General features: G+C 36.4%; 1 protein-coding gene across 2 annotated transcripts; it reads right to left on the reverse strand.

Annotated features, from left to right (window-relative positions):
• Positions 1-415: 415 nt before the first annotated feature.
• LOC306867771 (run domain Beclin-1-interacting and cysteine-rich domain-containing protein-like) lies at positions 416-27,063 on the reverse strand. Of its 2 annotated transcripts, XM_079413634.1 has the most exons (21): positions 26,852-27,063; positions 22,756-22,909; positions 21,447-21,530; positions 21,198-21,357; positions 21,000-21,106; positions 15,485-15,659; positions 14,897-15,277; positions 12,898-12,993; positions 12,345-12,460; positions 12,071-12,266; positions 11,884-11,988; positions 10,493-10,567; positions 7,379-7,436; positions 7,128-7,260; positions 5,761-5,906; positions 5,612-5,676; positions 5,289-5,527; positions 3,591-3,652; positions 3,362-3,515; positions 3,128-3,221; positions 416-2,195 (listed from the first exon to the last, which is right to left on the reverse strand). In XM_079413634.1, exons 1-21 carry the CDS (start codon positions 26,887-26,889, stop codon positions 2,047-2,049), a joined length of 2,787 nt encoding a protein of 928 aa, XP_079269760.1. In that variant the 5' UTR covers positions 26,890-27,063; the 3' UTR covers positions 416-2,046. The 2 variants fall into 2 exon arrangements, with proteins under 2 accessions (XP_079269760.1, XP_079269761.1); XM_079413635.1 differs by lacking the exon at positions 10,493-10,567 and having other exon boundaries at positions 26,852-27,040.

Consider the following 27,063-nt stretch of genomic DNA (forward strand, 5'->3'; position numbering starts at 1 on the left):
TTATATGAACGTATATTTGCATTGCTTTGACTGTTCTCTGTAGATTCTGCCTTCTTACATGCCACATTGGTCAGTTATGTACTTTTAAGTCATTACTTTGTACAAGTATGAAAACAAAGCAAAACCTGGACATTTTAGGCAATTCTGACGATTCCAAAAAATAAAAAAATAGTATGTATGGACACCCTATTATAACAGATACCGATTATTTGATTAAGTTTATCTGGTGATAACCGATATGCATAACTGAACCATTTATCGGTGGATCTGACATTACAACACCGATATTTGATTATAGAAAAATGCACAAATATTGGGGGGGGGGGGATATCTGTAAAACCGATTAACAGTTAATTTCTAACATAAAGACTAAATGTTGAGTGTAACACAACAATACAATAATGACTCCAAAATAATAAGGCAGTCTAAACATCTTTAATTGTCAGTTACATATATTTACATAAGAAATTATATATGTACATTTTCTCAAATAGTGCATCAAAAGCCCCTGAATAAAAAAGGCAACTCAGTAATTTTACAACAATAAACTCAAGTAGACACATCGTCAGCAGGATCAAATGAAACATTACAAACTTAATATTAGATCTCAAAAGCAACCACACGAAAGCAAGTTTGTTCATTCATTCATTCAATCTCATATACTTAAGGACAGTACATTTCAAGTCATTTAACGCTTGTGGCAGAGTAGCACATGGTCGTTATTGCTTCAGATATACTCACAGCAGCATACAAAAGGGCTCTTGAATATATTTTCTTTTAAGTACTACTCAAACTAACTTAGGGCCAGTATGTATGATGTAGAGAATTCTAATACAGCTTACCAATGTAATAAACTCGTTTAATCAATTAACACTTCGGTACAAATTTATTTTTCAATGAGTAGCTTCATTGGATGAGTATGGGCCACTGTGCAAGATTATGGACTGAATGTGAGATGTTGGAATGATGTTCTGGCTCAAACATTAATACAATTCTCATTCAAATAAACATCAAACTAGTGCAAATCAAAAAACCAACAAGACTTTTTTTGTCTAAAAAGGAACAGAAAACATACAAAGTGCCATTTTTTGTTAGGTGCAAAATGTTAAAGCAAAAAGGCCTTCAAATTTACAATTAAAAGACCAGCATTGGGCCTCATTTGTGAAACTTGAGCAAAACAAATTAAAAAAATTAACTTCCACAAGAATGGTTTTACAAATTGGTTTTATTTATATTTCTGGTTAAAATGTTCACAAAACCAAAACAATTTATGCATGAATTGTTTTACGAATAACCAGAGCAAATTTCGGTCTTTAAAATGGTTTTACGAAAAAGCAAATTGAATTTCCGTACAAACTGTGAATAATTCTTACATAAATCGTTGCATTCAGTTCAATATGACAATTTGTGCTTCAATCGTTAACATTTACATAAAAATTAGTTTTACTTGAAATTCGTAGTTTACTTATGGTACATTTTCGCATTAAATTAATATTTATTTACAAATGAACAAATTAATTTTTGCTCGCATTTCACGAATGAAGCATTTTTTCTTTTAGTAGCTTTGATCTTTAACACACAGTAAGCTTGAACTTGGCACTTCTAGAAACTTTGGGAAACAAAGGTTGTGCAAAACTCGCTGGAGTTCAGCTGCCCTTCTCCGTCTCTCATCGATACAAACAAACACAAGTTATACACTTAAATATAACCAACAAAGACAAAAAAAATTACAAAAAAGCTTACAACAGGACTCGACAGACTGTTGATTAAAACAAATTGGATTTTTAAGGACGGATGCAACAAACAAAAAAACATGGCATATAGTAAAAAAACAATATGATTTTGTGTCTAAAGGCGGTAGTCATTAAAAACAGAAACGCTTGTTTGCACATAAAACTCTTTAGCATTAATGATCCATTGTGCTCCAGTCAGCAGGACTTTTAGAGCAGCTTATTTGGGACGGGAATCAAGCAACTTTTGGCTGAATATCAGTCACTACATTCACTGCTGCGCTGTGCTCTGGTGAAATCTTACTGGCGTTGTGTGTTAGGTCCCGCTGCCCTCGTCCTCCTCTCTGTCCTCCTGCTCCTCCATGTTCTTGCGAGCCATCCACTCTCTCCTCTCGGCGAGTCTCAGACAGCGAGGACACTGCTTCCCTCCCTTAAAGCAGGTCTTATGATAGCACGCACGACAGTCTGCACAACAACAAAAACACACCATTACAACCAACCACCATAACATGGGGAAAAGACCTAAAGAAAACATTGTAGTTTAGCTTAATAAACATAAATAAATGCAAAACAAATGCATTGATGTATAAATAAATGCATAAAAGAATATATAAATAAACAAATACATGTATAAATAAAAATAAAAAACAAATGTAGACATGCATATAAACAAATACATACATAAATGTATGCATATATTTTATTCATTTAAGCATATAAATAAATGCAGAAATAATTTTATAAATAACAAAAAATAACATTAAGATTATGTATTATTATACATTAAGGCAAGAATTCATAAATCTATAAACAAACAAATAATTGTATAAATACATGCATAAATAAATGTGTATATAAGTGCACACATAAATTTATAAATAAATACCATTCAGTTTATAAATAAATAAATGTATAAATGCATACATTAATGTTGAAATACTTAAATATAGGAAAAAATTAGATACATTTCTAAATAAATGTAGAAATAAAAGCAGAAAAATAAAAAAGCAAAATAAAAAATAAATAAGTGCATACCTATATTTATATATATATAAAACACACATTTTACATTTTATTCATTTATGCATAAATAAATGCATAAATGTAAAAAGTTATTAAAAAATGCATAAACGTATAAATACTTTTCAATTTATAAATAAATAAATAAATAAATAATTGTATGTACACATTCATAACAAAATTATAAATAACTTATAAATAAATGTAGAAATGTAGGAATGAAAAAATAAATGTATAAATAAATGCATAAACTAAATTAGAAATACTTTTCCATTTATAAATAAATGCATAAGTGTAACAATAAATTTTGAAATAAATACAAAAATGCAAAAATAAACAAATGCATTAATAAATCAACCAGTCAATAAGAGGCTCACCTTCACAGCGTAGGCACTTGTTGAGCTCGTAGGGGAAGATAATGTCCTTGTCATTTCCACAGAACTCACAAATGAAGCCCTTGGCCTGGCAGAGCTGTGGGAGAAGAACACATAAACCGGATAAATCTAGATCAACCGCAAATCTAAACCATAAAATATTAATTCCCCATTTCAGGCATCTAAAGAAACAATGTTCTGTAAGTCCTGTCAAGCGGTGTGTGAATGGCCCCTCACCACGCAGTTCGTGACGTGGCTGGAGCCGAGGCGCAGCAGATCTCGCAGCTTTGACGCCAGACCACCGCTGCGGACAGCTGTGAGGTCGTTGAGAGAGAACAGGTGAAAGTCTTCGGTCAGATGTCCAGGAAGAGTGTCCAACTGATCCAGAACCCTGTCAACAGAACAGAGACTTGAGACGCACAGCTCTTCAGTGCGGTCTCGAAGAAAAAGTGCAGGAAACACTCACTCTTTAGCCAAACGGCACGTTCTTAAAAGATTCTTCATGTGGTTCAACTGCTCCCTCAACGCCTGTAATACAGTAAATGCATTCTTAATGAAACTATACAATTCACAATTAGAAACATTAAATATTAGAAGTACAAAAATCTGTAAAAATAGTCATATTTTTTACAATTCAACCACTTTTTTTGTAAATAAGTACATTTTAAAATATGATTTATTCCTGTCATGGCAAAGCTGAATTTTCTGCAGCTTAAATGTTTCTTTGATGAACAGAAAGTTTAAAAGAACATCATTTATTTAAAATAAACATTATAAATGTCTTTACTGTCATTTTTGATCAATTTAATGCATCCTCGCTGAATAAAAGTATTAGTTAAAAAAATATATCTTACTGACCTCAAACCTTCGAATAGTGCATTTATATAAACTACATTGTCACATATTATTATAACAGTACTTTATTAATTAGTACACTATTACAACAAAACGATAGATAGATATACTTCCCAAAAGATCAAACTAAATGTGTTCTTCGTGCCAAGCAAAAAAAGTTACTTTTAATGGTTTAATGAATCCTAACAAAATAAACATAATAAAATTAAATATATATACTTATTTACTTACTTAAATTTTAGTTTGGGCTCTGTTGTTAATTGTGACCTTTTAATTACTACGCATTTGTAAATATAATAAATATAATAATCGACAACTAAAAAAAATTTAAATTATACAAACATATAAATTGCATATAATGCAGTTTTTAAATTAACTTCTAAATTATAAAATGTCTGCCTATTTGTTATTGAAATAAATTAATTTACACAGTGGCTGTCATAATTATTTAATGCATGTTTGAATAAATGAGTTATGAAACAAGTTAAGACATCACGAACAGGTAACGTAAAATATAATGAGTATATAGTCTGATATTTCACGAAATGCTCTTCTCTAGACTTCAGTGTCTACAGCTCGTTATTTGCTAGAGAAATGACGACTTGCCTGATGTAAATGCAACGGTACCTGATATTTTATTTACAAGCCGTCTTCCTGCGGTTGAAACACTGATTGAGTGGTTACATGAGATGTTCATTCATGTTTATTTCGTGTAAAACTAGTAGTAAAGAGGAAGGGATGATCGCGCTGCTGTTCGAACAGATCTGTCGCGCCACAACGGCATTTAATGTTTGAATTTCCTGAAAAAAAGGGCATAATTTGAAAGATGAGACTTTGTCTCTTATCAAAAGTAACAATATATTAAACTGGAAGTTTCTAATTAAGTTCCACTCATGCAGTGTTTATAATAACGCTTTATTTCTTCAGTACACATGCGTACCGAACCAAAAGACCTGTACTGAAAATGTGTGTACCGTTACACCCCTAATATAAATAATTTTATTATAATCAATATTTACATATTATATCACACTATTACTAAAAAAGTAGAGAGAGAAATTTAAATTTTTCATATATAAATATATATAAATAAAAAATTTATTTATTTTATTCATATTTCTTATTTTTCTTTTTTATTTATCCATTTTATTTAAAATTATTTTTATTTATTTATTTATATTCCATGTTATATACAATTATATTATTTATATATTATTATTACACTAAAACTAATCAAAGTAGTAACTTCAACTAAACTGATGTCAATTCTTAAAGAGGAGCAAATGTTGGTCATGAGACTGTAACGTACGCGCACGGTTTCCAGGGCTTTGACTTTCTTGTACAGGCTGCTGTTAATGTCGTTCAGGTTGAAGAGCGGATCTCCTGCGATCTTGGCCAGCAAGTCCCTTGAAAAGTTGCTGATGTAGCTTTTACTGAAGTCCCACTTCCTGAGGATCTTTCCTGGTATGACGGCCTGTGCGTTCTCATGACAGCACTGGCAAAAGTAGCGGCCCAAATACTCACAGTACCTCAGCCTCTTGATGTAGTCTATTACACAGAGAAACCACCAGCGTAAAGCCACAGAGTCAAGGAAATCGAGCTGTATTTGTACAACGCATGTGTGTTTTGTACCTGGATCGACGCGAATGCCGCAGCCGGCGCAGCGGTAGTTCTGTTTGGCCACCACCACTTTCCTCCTGACAGATCAATGGAGAGATACATATGTTACAGAAGCATGTCATGAAGGGAATGAAGCTGAACACTGATGGGGAGGGTCTCACTTTGGAGGAGGGTGGATGTTGAAGATGATCTGTGGTCTGGGAGGAGCCCACTCCAAATTCCCTCGCACTCGGATGCGTAACTTGTAAATGTCTGCGTGTTCTCCGTCGTCAGGTGAAATGGGAAGAGAATCTGGTATTGGAAGAAGCTTTAAAACAAAATAACAAACATGCTAAAATTAGCAGAAATTGACATTTTCGGTTACAACCAAAATTTAAGGCAAGACACTACGGGCTTTTTCATGCATTTATAAACAGATTTTGGGCTGTTTTGAGTCCATAAGAAAACAGGAAAGATACACTTAAGTGTTTATTTTATTACACTTGATCTATCTGCATCTGGAGATTTTAATTACAAAGCACTCTTTTAAAGATTTAAACGGATAGTTCACCCAAAAATGAGAATTAGCCCATGATTTATTCACCTTCAAGGCATCCTAGGTGCATATAACCTTTTTCTTTCAGACGAATACAATCCGAGTCATTAAAAAATGTCCTGGCTCTTCAGTTTTTTTAATGGCAGAGAATGGCTGTTGAGATTTTCAAGCCTTAATAAAGTACATCCATATATTATATATAATATAAAAATATTTTTTCTTACACAAATGCATTGATTCCCTTCAGAAGGCCTTTATTAACCTCCTGGAGCCATCTGGAGCACTTTTTATGATGGATGAATGCACTTTTTTGGGCTTCAAAATCTCGACACCCATTCACTGCCATTAAAAAATATCCTGGCTCTTCCAAGTTTTATAATGTAACTCCGATTGTATTCGTCTGAAAGAAGAAAGTCATATACACCTAGGATGGCTTGAGAGAGAATAAATCATGGGGTATTTTTCATTTTGGGGTGAACTATCCCACAGCACTTGCATATTCCAAATTTTAAATTTTTATTCCATTCCTTGCATTCCTAAAAAAATTGTGAAAATTTATTTTATTTTACTTTTTAATTTTTTTGTCTGTTGACAGTATTTTTTTTAATTATGTTGTGATAAAAAGAGAAATGCAAAACCTTTAACTGTAGCATGCCATCAAAACAAAACAAGAATTTTGAACCTGGCTTTATCTGATGTTCAGATTTCTGCAAATTAGTACATATTTAATTACATAATACCTCATTTGCATGTTTAAACAGTGCAAAAAGCTGTAGATTCTATTTACACTGTGTTAATAGCATATCGCTAAAAAACCTGTTATTTTCACTTACTGTAAATAACATCTATCACTTAGAAAATATGCTATTTTCACTTAGTGCAAACAGCCGCAGCCTAAACATATATATCAACCGTTACTTTCCAATACGGTCAGTATCGCAGAAAACAGTGCGTGTTTCAGGCCTAAGGATGTAAATAGAGAAGTCGTGGTACTTTTTGAGGGGCGTCTTGTTCTGGAACCAGCCAGTCGAGCTCTGAGGCGGCGGGCAGCTGCATGCCCTCAAACTGTCTGAGGAGACCCATCGCCACAGACTCTGCTGAGTTTGACTGTAGCATTGATGGAGAGCTGTGGAGAGAGACATTACAGCAGATCACCAATCAGTTCTGGATACCATTCAAAACCACTAGACTTCACGACCACAAAAAGATGCACAAACAAAAAGACAGATTTGCGATGTTCTTACATGGAGTCGGAGCTGAGGAAGGACCTGCCGCTTGACGCACTGCGCTTGATGTCTGCATCTGACAACGAGAATAAAACTATTAAAACCATCTCCAATGAGATCTACTGTATAAGAAGAGCTAACAGCGACAGACCAATAAATCAGACATTTTTACATTATTGCATGCTTAGCTGAGCAACACTTAGCGTCCCTAAAATATTTGGAGAAATCTGAATAATTAAATAGACATATTTTGTTAACGTATGAAAATACATGTAAACATTTATTAAATATTAATAAAAAATTAATAGTATAAATTTGGAATCAAATTTCTCATCTATTTTTACACATATACATACATACGTACGTGCTGGCAATCCATTAAAAAACTTAATCGCGTTAATCACAGTCATGGACTGTGATTAATCACGATTAATCGCACATTTAAAATACTAGCATTTACCTGTAAATGTGTTGAAATAAAGGAATGCGTGACAAACTAGTTTAAGGAAACAGAACCTTTCACATCTCCGCCAGGAATGAGAATTTTTTGGCAGCCATTATCAGCCTTAATATTGGCAATAAAACGTTTACCAAGCCACATCGCTTCAATCCCAGTACACATTTACCCGACTATTATCAAACGTATATATCTAAATAAATACAACAAAACATTTTCTTGCGACCTTACATGAAGTATTATGACAAAATGCATTATGATGAAGAATTGGACCTGTTCTGCAGGTGCTTTAGAGCCAACATTAGCGTCATGCTACATAAAACAATTTATGATATTAATAGTACGCTTTTACTCAGAACTCACTTTAAACCACCATCAAGTGTTTGTAATAACTTCCTTTTGCGACCCTGGCAACACTGGTTCGCTGTACCCTTATCACATACGAGTATACACATCTCTCTCTCTCTCTTTCGGACACACTCTCTCTCTCTCTCTGCGTTCGCTTCACTTTTGTCGAGCCCGGCGCCTCATAAATCACACAATCCCTGCGTCCCAATGAGCATACTATCCACCCTATCTGCCCTAAATAGTATTGAAAATGACTAATATCACACAGAATTAGGATGGATAGTGTGCACATTGGGACGCAGGCAATGATTACCTTCCGCGCTGCGATGACGGCAAGAAGTTGGGCTCAAACCTTATCAAACGATTAATTTGCGTTAAAATATTAACGCGTTATATATACATATACACACACACATATACTAGTGCTGTCAAACTATTAATCGCATCCAAAATAAAAGTTTTTGTTTACATAATATATGTGTGTACTGTGTATATATAAATACACATGCATGCATATATTTCAGAAATATAGGTTATGTTTGTATATTAAATATATTTATTTATAATATAAATTATATGAATATAAATATAGACATGTAAATATTTTCTAAATATATACTGTATGTGTGTGCATTTATGCGTACGTAATAAATATAGTTTATTGTAACAAACAATGTCGTTTGCACCGCGCTCCTCCGTTACTTGATCTTTATATTTTGGTGCGTCAATCTATTAAGTTACTTTGTATGAGAAATTATGATCCGCACTCAGTCTTCTTTTTTCATTTTATTTAACGTTCATCGCCGTTAAAAACAAAAAACAAAAAACTAAAAAAGAAGACCGAGTGCGGATCATAATTTACACAAATACACAGAACACACATATTATGCAAACAAAATCTTTTATTTTGTATGCGATTAATCGTTTAATGAATGAATGATGCATTTATATAGCGCTTTATTGTGTATTGCTGTACACCCAAAGCGCTTTACAATCATGTGGGGGGTCTCTCCTCAACCACCACCAGTGTGCAGCATCCACTTGGATGATGCGACGGCAGCCGCAGTACAACGGTGCCAGTGCGCTCACTACACACCAGCTACAGGTGGAGAGGAGAGAGAGTCATTGAGCCAATCAAGTGTATGGGGATTATTAGGAGGCCATGATAGACAAGGGCCAGTAGAGGGAATTTGGCCAGGACACCGGGGTTACACCCCTACTCTTTACGAGAAGTGCCATGGGATTTTTAATGACCACAGAGAGTCAGGACCTCGGTTTAACGTCTCATCCGAAAGACGGTGCTTTTTGACAGTATAGTGTCCCCGTCACTATACCGGGGCGTTAGGACCCACACAGACCACAGGGTGAGCACCCCCTGCTGGCCTCACTAACACCTCTTCCAGCAGCAACCTAGTTTTCACCGGAGGCCTCCCATCCAGGTACTGACCAGCTCAACCCTGCTTCGCTTCAGTGGGCAACCAGTCTTGGGCTGCAGGTTGATATGGCTGTGGCAACAGCACTAATATACACACTAATATATTAATATATATATATATATATATATAGAGAGAGAGAGAGAGAGAGAGTTGTAATTTGTAGTTATAGTAATAACAGTTTTTTTAGTTCTTAACTAAGATGCATTTATATTAAATAATATTAAAATTAAGTTACATTTTAAAATCACAAATATTTAAACATTACACACATTTTTATAAATATATATAGAATAATTATGTAGTATAATTTATAAACCATTAAATGTTACATTTTATAGGCAAATGTTAATTAAAATATTTTTTTTTATTATTGAAGTATTGAAGTGTCTGGCAAAATGTCTGATAAAACTAAGTGAAAAGTTTAGTTTTTATTTCGCAAATGGCCTTTGTTCTAACATTACATAAGTTGATCAACAGAGAGATGATTCATGGCACTGGTTATGAATTGAAGCATTAAGATAAGAAAACTTTAGATTTACTGATTAATATTAACAAAAAAGATTAGGGCACATGATTGAAGCCATTCTTATATAGTATTGTATCATTTTTGAGACACACCCATCATAATGCAGGAAAGCAGTGCTAAAGGTTGCAAGTTTATTAGCACATAGAATAAATAAAAGCCAGAAAACGGCAACATCAAAAAAGAGGCTTATATGGCATGCATATTGACACATGGGATGGACACTTGTGAGAGGGGATGAACAAGCAAAGCCAAGGAAAAAGCAGGCACAGCCACCAACTACTGCTACAGAGTCTAAACCCCTGACTCCTCTGATCCACCATCATATCTATCAAGCAGCGAAGGCTGTGAGACCATGTCTCTGGTACCTGAGAAGAGGGACGCGAGTGACAGGGACAGGCCGCTCTGAGACACCGCCAGCAGGGACTGACCATCACTGCCATCTGAGAGACAGAGACCAGAGACCGTTTCCTCAACCAGACGCCCGTTTCTGATGTCCAACAGTTTATAAAGACAACAGGAAATCTAAACGGGCCACAACTACTGTCTTAATAAAGGTCCTGGTCAACATTCATCAATGCAGAAACTGCACATTATTCAAAATTTATATTTCATTTAATATTTAATAACTGGTTTCTTCTTTGATCAATAAAAAATTCAGAAGCCAGTAACATTATGAATGCATTTACTGTCATTAAATCTACTGTCTTGTAATAAATTTAATGTATCCTCACATAAGTATTAATTTTCATTTAAAAAAAAACAAGTTTTGGGTAGTTTATATATTGCAAATATTCTAAATATATACCTCATAAACTAAAATTTAAACATTTATGTAAAAAATTTTGATGTTTATTATGTTCATATATTGTGTACAAATATGAACAAATATTTTATAGCAGGTACATAAATAGAGACAATTTTATATTAATATTTCATTATGTTTTACTAAAAAGTGATTGACAATTTTGGAATATATCACCTGTGTGAATCAAAATACATTATTTCTAGCCAGATATTTCGTTGAAATATGTTATACTATGACAGTTTATTTTTTTTCACATTACATTATTTCTTCGTTATGTCAGGACAGTTGCACCACATGACATTTTACAACCAGGACTAATCCTGGTATCATAGAAAAGCCAAATTATCTGACATTTTAAGGGACTGTTTTTATGCGTGTTTCAGGATGTTGGTTGTACTAAATACATTTTTGGTTGCACAATATGACTCTTTTGTTTTATTAAAATTTAGAAACATATTTTATAAATATTACCCATAAGTCCCACAATACATTATTTCTAGCTAAACATTTCAATGATTCTTTGAAATGTCACATTATGAAGGTTAAAAGTATTGTCCTTTTCAATACAGTAATATGACATTTCCAAGGCCAACAAGATTTTTAACCACGTAAAACGTTTAGAGTGAACATCTCTGTACGTAAACGTGTTAATTCTGATTTCACATTGATTGATTTGCATACTGAAGTCTAATGCATTAAGAATAACAACACCTGCAATGACTATTCTGCTCTTTCCTGCTAACACAAACGAATCAAGAAAAAATAAAAAACTTCATTCAAAGTTACAAATTAGGGATCAAAAATAAGCATAATCAGTTAGAAATCAGTCAAGTGATTGGGATGCAAACACATTTCTCATCACATGGCATTATGGGTAATGAGGGCAATTGTGAGGAGGATTATACGATCACAAGCGGGAATGAGGTCAGACTTCCTGTCTGGAGCTCCTACCTTTGAGCTCGATATCCTCCACATCTCTATCCGAGCCGGAGTCAGAGGGGTGAAAGGAATCCTGGGAGCTCCTCCGTGAGCCGCCACTATCCACAGATAGGGTTTCTGTGCAAAAAAAGCAATAAATATAAATTGCACACATCCTGTTTACATTTAATTTCCCTCTTGCAAACGACCTCAGTCTTACGGTTATTAGAGGAGACCGCTGGCTTTATCCGCGTGCGGCGTATCTGCAGTCTGCGTAGACGGATTTTCTGTTTGAGCTGCTGGATTTCCGAGTCGCTGTCGCCCTCTTCCTCCGCCTCCTCCTGCCTGTGCATTTTACACTTCATCAGCTCGATGGCCGCGATCAAAGACTCAGAGATGCTGAAGTGGGCATTTTCCTGCAGTGATGGGATATGAATGTGAGTTATGAACACCATATATGAGACGCTGAGCGCAAGTGAGGAGTTTGCGCTTGCCTTTTCCAGATCAGCACAGCTGCCAAAGTCCTGCTCGGAGAGGTAGCTGATCAGACTCTGACCCTTGGACGGCCTGCGGAACAATCCGTCTGGGACGCTGTTGTACTGGCTGCCGTCTGGAAGCATGAAGGCACGTTTAAGATTAAGATATAATTTGATAAAATATGCAAGTGTCAATGATGAAGAAAAGGAAATCTAGTTAGAAATGTGCACTGTGTGTTCATGTTTGTTTTGCATGGTTTTGGAACAAAAAACTGAATTTTTTGACAAAAATGTCATATGGTGTAACCAAGTGAAAAATATTTACTACATTTTTAACTGTTTAACTATATTCCTTCGTCTCAACATCAGAACATTTGTACCACCCTTACATTTTTACTTTATGCTCACGAATAATATAAAACAAAATTTTAAATAAAAACACACTCTTCAAAGTAGTATTGTATTTAGGCCATTGTAAGCATGAGTTGCATTTTTTATGTATTTTTGAATAAATTAAAGATAGATAGAAAGCATCATGTCATTGCCCCAAAGAAAGACTGAATTCACTCACTAGACTCCATATAAAGGGAACTGTTGGTGCTGCTGTCGCTGCTCTGGGGTGAGAAAGGACCACAGCTCTTTGAAATTGGTGTAGCTGCAATAGACTCTGGGAAATACAGAAAAACATGATACAAATTATGCACAAATACATGATATTAGGTTAAGGAAGATAAAAAATGCATCTTCCTGGTGCAGGATCTGATCCATGATAAACACTGATGAAAATTTAGATCTACACAACATGTAGTGTTTGAGTGTTTATAACTGATAACACGATGGCCAAAAAACAGAAAACACTAAAAGGAAACTCAGAAAAATTTAATATTAAAAACTTTCCAACAGTGTAAAATTTCACTAAATAGAAATAAGAACAAATGGAATGGCACAGGACAGGAACAGCTTGACAACGATGCCAAAAGCTGAAGAAAAAGAGAAAAACAAAATATAAAGCGGCAACAGCGACTCATGCATGGGTAACAGAAATGGACGGGTGGACAAGATGCAGCACCACGGCACTGCAAACCTGCGACGGGGTCCTCGATAATAATGGTGATTTTCCTGTGATTCCCTCCTTTCCATACAGAGAAGAAAAAGAGAAGAACAGAGTTGAAGCAGAGAAAATATCACCCTGATCCACAGCAAGACCAAAGAGCACAAGAGGTACAACAGCTAGAAGCAAGAGTTGGAGATCGGTTTTTATTGCATATGTGTATGGGAATGCTATATTTATAAATTAAAATCAAGCTAGTTAGCATTACAAATCATTTAAAGTGAGCGAACAGCCAATTTGACTTCCATAATCTGATGTATATTAAGGTCAAATACATGACAGAAAAATAAAAAAAGTAGATTACTTGACTTGATCAATTATAAACTAAATGATTCATGAAGGTGGAACAAAGGATATATTTTTGTAAAACTGCTAAAGATTTTTTGACATTTTAATGTAATATTGCAATTTTTTAAATATTAAGAAAGTAAATAGGATCAATTTTAAAATGTATATAATTTGACAGCTTAAACACTCAAAATTCATCTTGTGGAAACCATTTTGAAATCATGATAATGGTACTTTAAAACCTTTCAGTGGGCTCCTCCTCCAGTGTTAAGTGTCATATTACAAAATTTACTACAGTATTATCAAAACTTTTCTAATCTTGACAAAACACATATTTTGGTGGTTATGTAGTGAAAGAATTGTATAAATTGTATGAATTGGAGTCTGGTTGTCAACCTGTGGCTATTTTTGCTATAGCGCCTAAACAAAATATGATAGGAACCTCAATTTTTGTAATGTTAACTTCAAATTTGGAACATAACTTAGACATGTGGCTTTGATTTTACAGTATTTTTAGATTCCAAAATATTTTGTTAAATATTTATTTTACATTAAATATAAACATTTTTAGTACGTTTTCACTTTAAATGCTCAAGCTCTTTTAAGTCGGGTGGATTATGATTGAAGCTTTTATTCTTCAATAGCAAGAAAAAAAAAATGGGAAAAGCCTTCAAAACAATCCAACCGAAGTGCTTAGACCAAAAAAGTTCCAAAAAGTAAAATCCTTGAAAAAAAGTCTGCAGACTCTCAAATGCGAGATAAAAGCAATTTAAGAAACAAGGCACCAAGGCAAACATGCTTGGCACTGAAAAAGGTCACATGTGACTGAAATGTTTGCCTTGGTGCTTTGTTTTTTCAGTAAACAGAAACTTTCAGTAATGTCGCATATGAGATTGCGCAGACTTTTTTCCAAGTATTTTACTAAATAGCTAGAAAAAAATGGTTCTGAAAGTGATTCCAACCATATCTTTTCTATATCCATTATCGATATAGCTGTGGCATGGATGTCGCTATTTTCATACAATGAGTACGAATATCTTGAGTTATCCTTATAGTTAATGTCCTCAGCGTAAACAGGCTTTTACACTAATAAATGTTGCTTCGTTAGTAGTTTCGCTACTTTTCGTTAGTTTTGACAAGGCCTGTGTTCCAAAGAATTGTTTGTACGCACCATTTTTCTGCTTCTGTGTGACGCCCGTGTCGGACAGAGACCGGATGTGGCCTCTCAAGCTCCTCCCTGTGGTTCTCTGAGTCTCTGAGAAGGAGCAGCGGCGTGGCGGGGGCGGGGCCAAAGGAGTGTGGGCGTCGCCCTGAGCCCCCATGTGTTCACTGCTCTGAGTGGAGCTGGACGAGTCGCGCCGTTTGTGCTTCCCCAGATTACCGATAGCCAGGTACTCCGGGCCGTCATCCAGATCTGCTTCCACACAATCCTGGATCTCGGGCGGAGCGGTTGAGGCAAGCTCAGTGAAGGAGATCTGGGGGATTCCTGCGTCCTGGTTTCCTCTATCGCACAACGATGGAGCTCCCTGAGTGCTGCTGGATGGAGTGACATCTTGACGACAAACAAAGAGATGCACTGTGATACTAAGGAACGGTCACACTTCTCCACCGCAAGCACTGCTAACTGCCCACCTTCCATTGCTAGTTCTCTCGCCAAATAACATACTGTTTTCTGGGACATTTTGTGTGTAAACAAGGCAAGCATTTAGTGTGGTAATGGAGCCACAGAGCGGTCTGTTGTTCTCTGAAACCTGCTGACCTGAGCTGCTCTTGGAGAGTGGGGTGTTGGGAATCTCTGTAAGGCAGCTCTGGGACGTGGCGAGTCGACGGGACTCTGAATTGTCCGCAGGCCTCCAAATTCCTGTGGCCCCAGGAAGCAAACACAAACTCTGACTCTTCAGCAAACCAAAGGGAGAATCTTTCACATGCGAAAGCTTTGAAGACAAAAGAGACAAAAGAAATTTACATATCTCCATGTAGAAATGCACAGTTACAGTGGAGGCCAACAACGTAGTAAGATGGTGTAGTTATAATGCCTAACAACAGAGGCTAAAAGGGCTGTTAACCAACCAAACCATGACCTTTTAAAAAACTGGATGTTATTTAACTAGCTAGCTAGGTATAAACATGCTGACATTTTAACTAACTTGTATTGAAAATGGTGTAGTCATGTTATCTACCAGCAGGGGCTAAATAAGCTATGTTAACCAGTCAACCAAGACCAACTGAAAACTGGATGTTATGTAGTTCGCTAGCTAGCTAGCTAGACACATGTTGACAGTTAACTTAAATTGAAGATAGTATAGTCATGGCATTTACATAACTTGCTGTTGTTGACACAGTCAACACACTCAAAGGCGTTCGCAGACCGTTCCAAAAATGGCAGATGGCTTACGTATCGCGGCCCATAGAAACAGTCGCTAAAGAGGCATCTACGTATATATATCTATGGTATTTACCACCAGGAGCTAAATAAGCTATGCTAACCAGCCAAACCATGACCTTTTGAAAAACTGGATGTAGTTACCTAGCTAGCTAGACAAATGTTGACAGTTAAACTTAAATTGAAAAGTGAGATGGTATAGTGTAGTTATGGTATCTACCAGCAGAGGCTAAATGGCTATGCTAACCAGTCTAATCATGACCCCTTGAAAAACTAGATGTTATTTAGTTAGCTAGCTAACTAGCTATAAACATTTTGATATGTTTACCCAAGTAAGCTTGTGTAGTTATGGTATCCACAAGAAGCTAAAAGGGCTATGCTAAACAAACCATGACCCCTTAAAAACTGTACTTTAGTTAGCTAACTAACTACGTAGATTTTAACAGTTTAACTATGTTAAATCGAATAAGGTTGGTGTAGTTATGGTTCTACCAGCAAAGGCTAAAGGGCTATGCCAAACCCTGACCCCTTAAAAACTGTATTTTAGGTAGCTAGCTAGCTATAAACATGTCAACAGTTTAACCAAGTTAAACTGAAGTAAGCTCTACCAGAAGAGGCTAAAAGGACTATGCTAATCAGCCAAACCCTGACCCCTTAAAAACTGGATGTTACTCAGCTAGCAAGCTGTAAACATGTCAACAGTTTAACTAACCTAAATTTACATAATCCTTTATAACAATTCATAATCATAAAATGCAATGTTTTTATTTCTGTCTAAGGGGTTTTCTTTTTCAAAGCTACTTATTTCTTTATCTTGCGTCAATGGTCTCATCTGATAGGAAAGATGTTTATTGGATAGATCAATGAAAGCTCTGTGAAAAGTGGAATCTGTGCCAGACATTCAGTGAGATAACCAAGTGTGTGACATGAGATCATGGACAAACACAAACACTGACTGTCATTATCCTACAAATAAACATTTCACAGGACAGGTTTATAAAGGGAACTGTTTTCTGGTATTCAGACTTCAGAGGACCTCACAATATTAAACCCTTCTCAGCTCATTACAAAAGCTTTCTATGGACTTTGGCCTCTATAAACCCAAACAAATGAATTCCTACCAGTGAAGGATATTTAAAACCTCTTTTAGATTACCAAAGCAATTTTGTTTTACACTGCAGGGTCACAGCTGCACATGTTAGGTGCGTCAACGCTTAGTGTTTGTACAAAAACCAAACTACACACTGCAGCCCAACAAAATCACCTAGTCTTTGCATGCCCTTTTAAGGCAAGCCGATCTAGGGGTTTTTGATATTTATCGTCTGCGATAATAACGTAATTATTGTTTTAACGATACGCGAGCTGACAGTCATGTGTCAATCACTTCGCAAAAACAAACAAAAAGCATTCACTGCGTGATGAAGCCTAGTGGAATGCAGTTAGAACGCCCTTATAATTCAAGTAAAGTTTGTTTGGTCGTTTTTTTGTAAATTTGTAAGATGCGATATAGTTAAGTGATATCACACAAGCATCATCTATTACCAAGATGGCGCCGCTGTGTTCGGACGCCGTTCGGGTCGCTCCACTGAGATTTTGCTTAAACTTACTTTTTTACCTACTTTTACACATTTCACGTCGGCACTGATCACCTACAACATAGAAACACTTTTGGACATTGGAAACCGCTACACCAACCTGCTTCAGGACACTTTATCCACGAATCCTGCGTGGCCTCTGGAGATTCTTCGGAACGCGGAGACGAACAACACCCCCCCGAGGCGACGGATCAAGAAACACCGCGGGAAGCGCGCTGGAATTCGAGTCAGACTCAGGAAAAGGGCTCACAGTCCTCCTCTTCCAAGCATTCTCCTTGCTAATGTCCAATCCTTGGAGAATAAGATGGACGATCTTAGAGCCAGGATTAGTTTCCAACGGGACATAAGGGACTGTAACATCCTTTGTTTGTCAGAAACGTGGCTTTCGTCCTCGGTCCCGGACACTGCTGTAATGCCGAGTGATAACTTCTCTGTCTTTCGGACGGACAGAACAGCAGAGGCCGGTAAATCCAGGGGTGGAGGAGTATGTTTCATGATCAACAAGAAATGGTGTGATCCCAGGAATATCTCCATTCAGTCGCGTTCCTGCTCGCCTCATCTGGAACATCTTTCCATTATTTGCCGCCCATTTTATCTGCCCCGGGAGTTTTCATCGATCATTGTTACTGCTGTGTACATTCCACCACAGGCGGACACCGGCTTGGCTTTGTCTAAGCTTCACGATGTGTTCAGCGGCTACATTAACAAACATCCTGACGCTGCCTTCATCATCGCGGGGGACTTTAACAAAGCCAACCCCAAGCAGGTCATGCCGAACTTTTATCAACATGTATCCTGTCCAACTAGAGGACCAAACACACTGGATCATTGCTACACTCAGTTCAAGGATGCCTACAAAGCCCGCTCACTACCGGCTTTTGGCAAATCGGACCATGCCACAATTTTTCTAACACCGGGATACAAACAAAGGCTCGTTCAGGAACCTCCGGTGCAGAGAGTAGTGACGCGCTGGTCCTCCCACTCAGAGACTATGCTGCAGGCGGCACTTGATGACGTCGACTGGGACATGTTCCGGGCGAGTTCTTCTGACGTCAGCGAGTTCACGGATGTAGCATTAAGTTTTGTAAACACGCTAACCGAGCAAGCTACAGAAACAATAACGATAAGGACATTCTCCAATCAGAAACCGTGGGTGGACAGAACAATCCGTGCCGCGGTTAACACACGCACTGCCGCTTACAATGAGGCTCTTCTGTCTGGGAATACGAGCGAGTACAAAGCATCGTGCTATGCTCTCCGACGCGCAGTAAGAGCCGCCAAACACAGATACAGAGAGAGAATTGAGTCTCATTTCCAGCTCAACGACTCTCGACGGATGTGGCAGGGACTGAGGACCATCTGTGACTTCGGAAACAAATCCTCCGCGGAGGTGAGAGCAGATCCGTTGCTGGCCGACGAGTTAAACATCTTCTACAGCCGCTTCGATGGCAACGGCGGCGGCGCGTCAGGAAGCAGCAGGCAGAGCAGCGATGATCCTGTAATCACCGTATCGGAGGATGAGGTTCGGAGGGCGTTAAAGAGAGTGAACGTCAGGAAAGCAGCCGGTCCTGATGGGATAACCGGCCGTGTTCTGAGGTCCTGCGCCGATCAGCTCGCTGGTTTGTTCACTTCCATTTTTAATGAGTCCCTTGCTACCTCCGTGGTTCCCACTCCATTAAAAAAATCCATTATTATCCCTGTGCCAAAGAACAATAAACCCTCTTGCCTGAATAACTATCGCCCAGTTGCCCTCACATCTATAGTCATGAAGGCTTTTGAGAGACTTGTAAAGGGCCACATCTGCTCCTCCATCCCTGATACTCTGGACCCTCTTCAGTTTGCCTATCGCCCAAACAGATCTACGGACGATGCCATCTCTCACGTTCTCCACTCTTCCCTCACACACTTGGACAGCAACAATGGGAATTATGTAAGGCTGCTATTCATTGACTATAGCTCAGCTTTCAACACTATACAATGCTGTGTTTTGTTCCTGAATAAATGTGTTTTTGAACAAATCATTTGAGTCAATGATTCAATGAGCCATTCATAAATCACTTTGTTTCTAAATGAATAAGCGGTTTAAATTTAGCCGTTTGAATGAATGATTCAATGAATCAGTCATTAAAGGAGGGACTTGCTGCCATCTACTGACTGTATTGGTGTTATATATATTTATCCATGACAGGCCTAAACCAGCCAAGGTACCAGCACAAAAACACACAGCAAAACATTGTTTAGTTATCATATTGGATTTAATTTGTCAATATCGCACACCCCTCAGTCGATCCACTCGCCGGCCATCTTGGTAATGCCTTTGGGCAGCAATTTTCAGTCATGCAAGAAATCTGTGCTTTTCAATGTTAAGTTTAAATAATATTTGAAAACAATTTGACAGTAATGGTATTAAAATTATGCTTCCACAGCTAAAATCCAGTGATATTTTTGTATTATGTACTTATTTTATAGTTCTGAATACGATTTTAAATTTTGTGATATGCTTATTATTAATACTAAACTATCTTTTGTTATTTGTTAGTTTTTTACTTCTACTTTAATATTAGTTTTATTTCAGTTAGTAATTTTAGAACTTAAGTATTATAACTTTATCCTAACTTTAGTAATTAAGTTATTTGCCAAGGCAACATTTCAAACTTTTGTTCAGTTTTTCATCTAATATTTACATTTTACTTTAGCTTTATTTCATTTAACAGAAAGTGATTTTAATAGTTTTTTTTTTTGTAATATCCATTTCATGCTTTTCTCATTTAAGATAATAATGACATTAAATTATCTTTTAGGGGCCGATTTCTCAGCCAAAATTGATGAGCAACTAAATTGCAATTAATTAATCTCAACATTGCGTAATTAAGATAAAAAATTTAATCGACTGACAGATCTACTTTTAATTAATGATACCGACACTGCTACAAAAGTCTCAAGTCAATTGTTTACAAACTGAGTTAATATTGATTTGTGACTTAAAGGAACAGTTCACCCAATAAACTGTCTGGATACCCTAATTCATCAAAATATCTTCTTTTATGTTCAGCATGAGAAAGAAACTCAACTTAAGGGCGAGTAAATAATGACAGAATTTTCATTTTTGGGTGAGCTATCCCTTTAGGTCTGGGTCTCAGACACGAGTTTCCATCACTGTTTGGATTCAACAAAGACCAGGAAAAACATTTCTCTTCTTTGTTATGCTTAATCGCATCCTCTAGAGTCATGTAGAAAAAACCTTACTAATATGAATCAATTACAGACTTGCTCTACCAGGAGGTCACGTTTCTCACCCTGCCGGTGTCTATGAGAGCCAGTAGTCGAGGGCTATTCTGCTCTACAGCCTCCAGACACTGGAACATGGCAGACACGTGTAGTTCACTCAACAGGAAGGCCCCGTCTACAGAAGAGGACAATCAACAACATTATCACTCACAGGAAAACCATATACGCAAGTGAAGATGCTAAAGGTTTGGAGGATGTTGAGTTACCATTGTAATATTTCTGTGTATTTGTCTTATGCTGCAGCAGCGGTTTGAGCTGGGCAGATAAGATGTGACCTTGGAGGCTGTGTAGAAGCCAACGCTCGGCTTTATGACCCTCACCGAAACTCTGAACGCCGCTGCTCAACACCGGCTGCAGCTGACTGAACTGAAAGAGAGAGAACGAGGAGTCAAAAATCTCACCGAAGGTGTCAAAACAAGCTTCACGAGGGAAATATTCATTGGACTGACAAGTACCTGTTCTACATGACGGGCGAGATGAGGACAGAGATACCGCACACACCACACGAAACGCCAGTAGTCTTTTTGTTTATAGTAAATCTGCAAAACAAAATTACCAAATTAGATCTTGTGCCACAGCGTAATGATTCGTACATTAAAAATGTGTTTGGTCACTTCTGTGCTTGACAACACTTATTAATAACAAAATAAAAAAATAAAAAAATATAAAAAAAAAAAAAAAAGAAAAAAAAGTTACATTTAAACAACAAAAATCTCTAAAAATAGAGTCAAATGGAACAATCAAATGGAATTTAAAATTGTGATGAAATTGTTTTTATTTTAATATTGAAATCTGAAAAATTAAAAAAAAAGCGAATTTTTTCGCTTTTCATTTGTTCAAACTATGAAAAATCAAGAATTCAACTTCATTTTTCATTTTTACGTTCAGGGATAGAAAACGAATAAACTACTTGAATATTCAATCTCTACATGTGGGTGGAATGAAACGCCCCTCTGCGCTGATTGGTTTATTCCCCGACGGTCATGACATGTAAATTAAAAAATTACATGCTCAATTCAGAATAAAACTAATAAAGTGCATTTAGAAAATAGATATGAATTTATATTTTTTAGACTTTAAACACAAAAGCTAGAGATTTTCAAAGAAACGCTGCCGGGTTTTGAAAAAGGTCTCTTCTGCTCACCAATTCTGAATTTATTTGATCAAAAATGCAGTGAAAATACAGTAATATTGTGAAATATTATTACAATTTAAAATAACTATTTTCTGTTTTTACATATTTTAAAACGTGACCATGTGACACTGAAGACTGGAGTAATGATGCTGAAAGTTCAGCTTTGCATCACAGGAATAAAATATATAACTAAAAAAAGTCAAATTGTTATTATAAATTGTAACAATATTTCACAACATTACAGTTTTAGTGCTTTCCTGATCAAATAAATGCAGCCTTGGTGAGCAGAAGAGACTTTTTTCAAAAACGTAAAAAAAATAAAAATAAATCTTACCGACCAGTGGTGTATAATAATCCTGATGTAGGTTTCATGAAGTTAATCTATAAACTAGCACAATATTTTCTTTGTTGGAAAGGCCACAGAGGCCATTTCTTATCTCCAGATAGGTACAGAAAGTAAAACAAAGTAGTAACGAAACTTAAAAACCCTCTTCCTTGTCTGATTAGCCACAGAGCTTGTGTGTGTCTAATGGTTCCTGGTAAATCAGGCTGCTGTTTTAAACATATTCCTGCCGTCACCACAGGATCTTCTAGGTACTTTCAAGAAAAACCCTCATGTTCCTCCACACCTGTTCGTGTTTGAGGCCATGGCCCAGGATGTTGTTCATGTCCTTGTGCAGGCGCTGAAGACCCCCGTAGCGGGACCACACGTTAGGGTTGTTGGTGGACAGCAGCCCTTCAACAGTCGTCTTCAGATTAGACAGAAGCTTCCAGTGTTCCCATCTGAAGAAAACACATGTAAATTGCTTTTAGAAGTATATTAATAATACAGTGTGCTGAACACGCTTCAACCCTTGTGAAAAAGAAGTGTGCTTAAATAATTATATATAGAGGAATATGCATTGCTCAAAGTTTGCGCTCGCAAAGCTTCATGTTTCATTTAAGAATTGACTTTGTCTCATGTTTATTTAAGTGTGTGTGTGTATGTATGTATGTATGTATGTATGCATGCATGTATGCATGCATGCATGTATGTATATATATATATATATATATATATATATATATATATATATATATATATATATATATGAAAGAATTCCCATAGACTCAAAAGAATTTGGTGATAGATGAAAAGTCTTTTGAATTGTCTTTTAGGACATGTATGAGATTGCTTAAAATTATAAAAAAAAAAAATAAACAAACAAATAAAATTAAAGCAGTTCATACCTCACAAGATGGTTACATGCGTCTTTATGCGTGTGTGTTTTTGTGATAATGAGGACACAAATTTGTATAATGACATGGTATGACAGGTATTACAGGGAGAAGGTGATTTATGAGGACATTTCCCCATGTTTCAAAACGCTTATAAATCATACAGAATGAGTTTTTTTGAGAAAGTAAAACTGCAGTTTCCTGTAAGGGGTAGGTTTAGGGCGATAGAAAATACGGTTTGTACAGTAGAAAAACCATTACGCCTATGGACTTTCCCTGAAAGGGACTTAGAAGTACATTACTGTATATTGTGTAAAAAGTGTAGAGAGGGAGAGAGAGAGAATTTAAATATTTAATATTATATATGTTTTTTACTGTAAATTTAAGTTCAATCCTTAAACCTAAAATACTGTTACCATATTTTTTATGGTAAATTTCTGGCAACCACATCTGCCAGTTTTTTTGTTTTGTTTTTTACAGTAAATTTCTAAAACCTTTTTACAGAGCAAATGTAAATGTATACTGAATGTGCACTTGTAGTGTACTTCACATCTTAAAAGTACATATTTTATTAAAAAAACAATGTACCATTTAATAGAAAACTGTACTTTAATGATTTTAAATATACAGATAACAATATTAATTACAGTAAATAAAGGCCACTTAAGTGTACTTGTTTGCTTTGAAATAGATTTTAAATAAAAACTTTCATCGTATACTTTAATGTGTTGACTAACATACTAAAGCACATGTAAAGTACTTCATTATATTTTAACTGTAGTGTTATATTAAATTGTATTACTCAAGTCAGCCATTACATTCCATTAAGGTAAAAACTTAACATTAATTTTACTTTGTTCTATAATATTTTTAATTTTTTTATTTTGTATTTGGATAATTTAATGGTACTAATTAATATTTATGATATGAATTTATGATTTAACTATGATCAATTTAATCCCATTGAAAATAATATATATACAGTGCCCTCCAAAAGTATTGGAACAGTAAAGACAAAATTGCTCTGTTGGCTGTGGAGTCAAGACATTTACAAATATGATTAAAAGATGAATATGTTGCATTAATTCTTCAGATATTAAAAGCAGTTATATCCATTACTTCTGTATTCTGAATCTTGCATTTGATGATGACACACACAAACCAGGATGAAGATGAGGGAGCTGACTTTGAGAGAAAAGCAAGTAATTTGGATGCTAAAAGAAAAGAGGAAGTCAGTTAGAGCTCTAGCAAAAACAAAGGGCATGGAGAAATCAAGAGGTTGGAAACCACCAGCAACCAACAACGACCTGATCGGCTGAGAAAACAACAGTAGTTGATGACAGACAAATCATAAAAGCTGTAAAAATGAATCCTTAAAGACGTGTTTGTAAAATCAGCAACAACTTCCAGAAAGCTGGGGTGATGCTCTGACAATCTACTGTCCTCAGGAGACTTTGACACAGAATTACAGATGCTACACAGCAAGATGCAAACCTCTGACCAGCACCAAAAATAGAAAGGCAAGATTAGAGTTTGCAAAAAAGCACAAAGGTGAGCCAGAAGAGTTTTGGAACTGTGTTTATGGACCGATGAGACAAAGATGAACCTTTATCTAAGTGATGGGAAAGCACTAATGTGGAGAAAAAAGGGAACTGCAATGATCCCAAGCATACAGCCTCATCTATAAAGCATGGTGGAGGTGGTGTCATGGCATGGGCATGTATGCTGTCTCTGGAACAGGCCCTCTCAACTTTACTGATGACTTAATGTATGATGACAGTAGCAGAATGAATTTGGAAGGGTACAAAACCATCTTTCCTACCAATATTCAAGAAAATGCCACCAGATTCATTGGGAAGTGCTTCATATTGCATCAGGACAATGACCCAAAACACCCTGCCAGTTCAGTCAAGGAGTTTATAAGGGCAAAGAAATGGAAAGTCTTAGATTGCCCAAGTCAATCTCCAGATTTAAATCTGATTGAACATGAATTTCAGCAGCTGAAGAGGAGAGTAGAGGCCACGTTACGTGTTTTCCGTAAGCATTCTATGGGAGGAAAATGCGTAACGCGGAATTAAACAAACTGCGTTTTTATTATGGGTTCATCTTCTTGTCTGTACATAGTATGAATTGCTAATAATGTGTATATACTGCGTTTTGTCTTTTAAAAACTCTCAATTAATGCATTAAGCCAGGTTAAGTATTTTAGAATGTTCCGGTCAAGGTTGCGTTCGTTACTATAGCAACAGTAGACTCACGATGCATTGTGTTTTAAAAATCTAACTATCATTTAAAAGAACCATTTTTGTTATGTCGTGATCACGAGAAAACAAGAAAAAAAATAGTTTTTGTGAGGTTTTGAAATGTTAAAAACATCTTGAATGCTGTTAAAGATAAAGTTGAACTTCTATTACAAAGTCAAGGTAAAAACCACATTTTGTTTAAAAAATAGAAACGTTGGGAGGTTGTATCAAAGCATAGCTCAGTAGCTTAGTACATAAATGAAGTGTCATTTCTCTGAGTTCAAGGTTTTATTTGTATTTTTTTCCATTTTGTCCCACTTCTCAAGAATCAGTGTACTACTACAGTCACACCTGAACACAGAGAAAGCAGTTTGTTACACAAAACATTACAATTCTATAAAAATGTATATCAGAGCTTAATTCTTCTGGGTCTGATGACTTGTTTTGGCTAGATGGTTATAGCATATCAGTTCATTTGAGTGTGTATAATTGTGTGGGTGTCTGTTTTGCATTCTTGATGTTTTAAAGGAAGCGGTTTTGTCCATTTTTTATACTGCATTGTAGTTGAATTATAGCTTTTATTTGACCACTTAGCCTGCTCGAATCATGCCCTCTATTTTATTTTTTTTGTGTTCACATTCCAAATATCAAAAAAGTCACCAAGTTTCGTACCATTCCGATGAACCTGTGACTTTAAAAAATCCACAAGTGAGCTAAGAGTTATGATTATGACTTGGTCAGCTCGCAGGAGCAAACAACGCACGAAATAACCGCTTAAAATGAAATCTCGCGCTTGCACCTGCTGTTTAGCAGCTAAATGTGAGCGTGGCACAAGACTGTAGTTATAAGTCTAAAGCTACTAGAACATACGATACAGAAGCCCACTACGGCGAGGGCGAGACTCATTAATATTAATCACGATACCGAACGCTTCCGCGAGCGCCAAGCCTCCCATTGGTTGATTCTCCTGCTTACGTCATCATATCTAGAGTTCGGCCAATCAGATGAGACGCACTGAGGGCAAACGTACCGTGGCGTAATTAATATTCATTAGTAGTTGGATGTCCAAAAAACTAGCCGGCTAGCTCGATCTGATCTTCTAAGACTTTTAGAGTATGCGTATTTCATTTAAATATTCTTAAATACATATATACACAAGTATGAGATGATAAAGCTATTTAATTTAGCACTATAACTAGAGCTGAGAGTCTAGCTGTCAAACTCAGGTCTGCTGTAAGTGTTAGATATTAATGTTTGTGTTTACCTGCGCTCTCTATCTTCCGCCTCCAGGGATATTTCCATCTCCAGTCCAGGTAGCGGCTTGATTTAGAGTTTAGGTCGGGTTTAAACACTGAAAATCCGCGGACAGGTAGAAGATGTTTCCACTGGGCGTCCCTCACCATAACAAGAGAGACGACGGTGAAGTCGGAGATAAAGCGCGCTCTGACCGGATGCGCTTCTTGAAGTAGCGGAAGA

The sequence above is a fragment of the Barbus barbus genome, assembly GCF_936440315.1.
Source record: "Barbus barbus genome assembly, chromosome: 49".
NCBI lineage: Eukaryota > Metazoa > Chordata > Actinopteri > Cypriniformes > Cyprinidae > Barbus > Barbus barbus.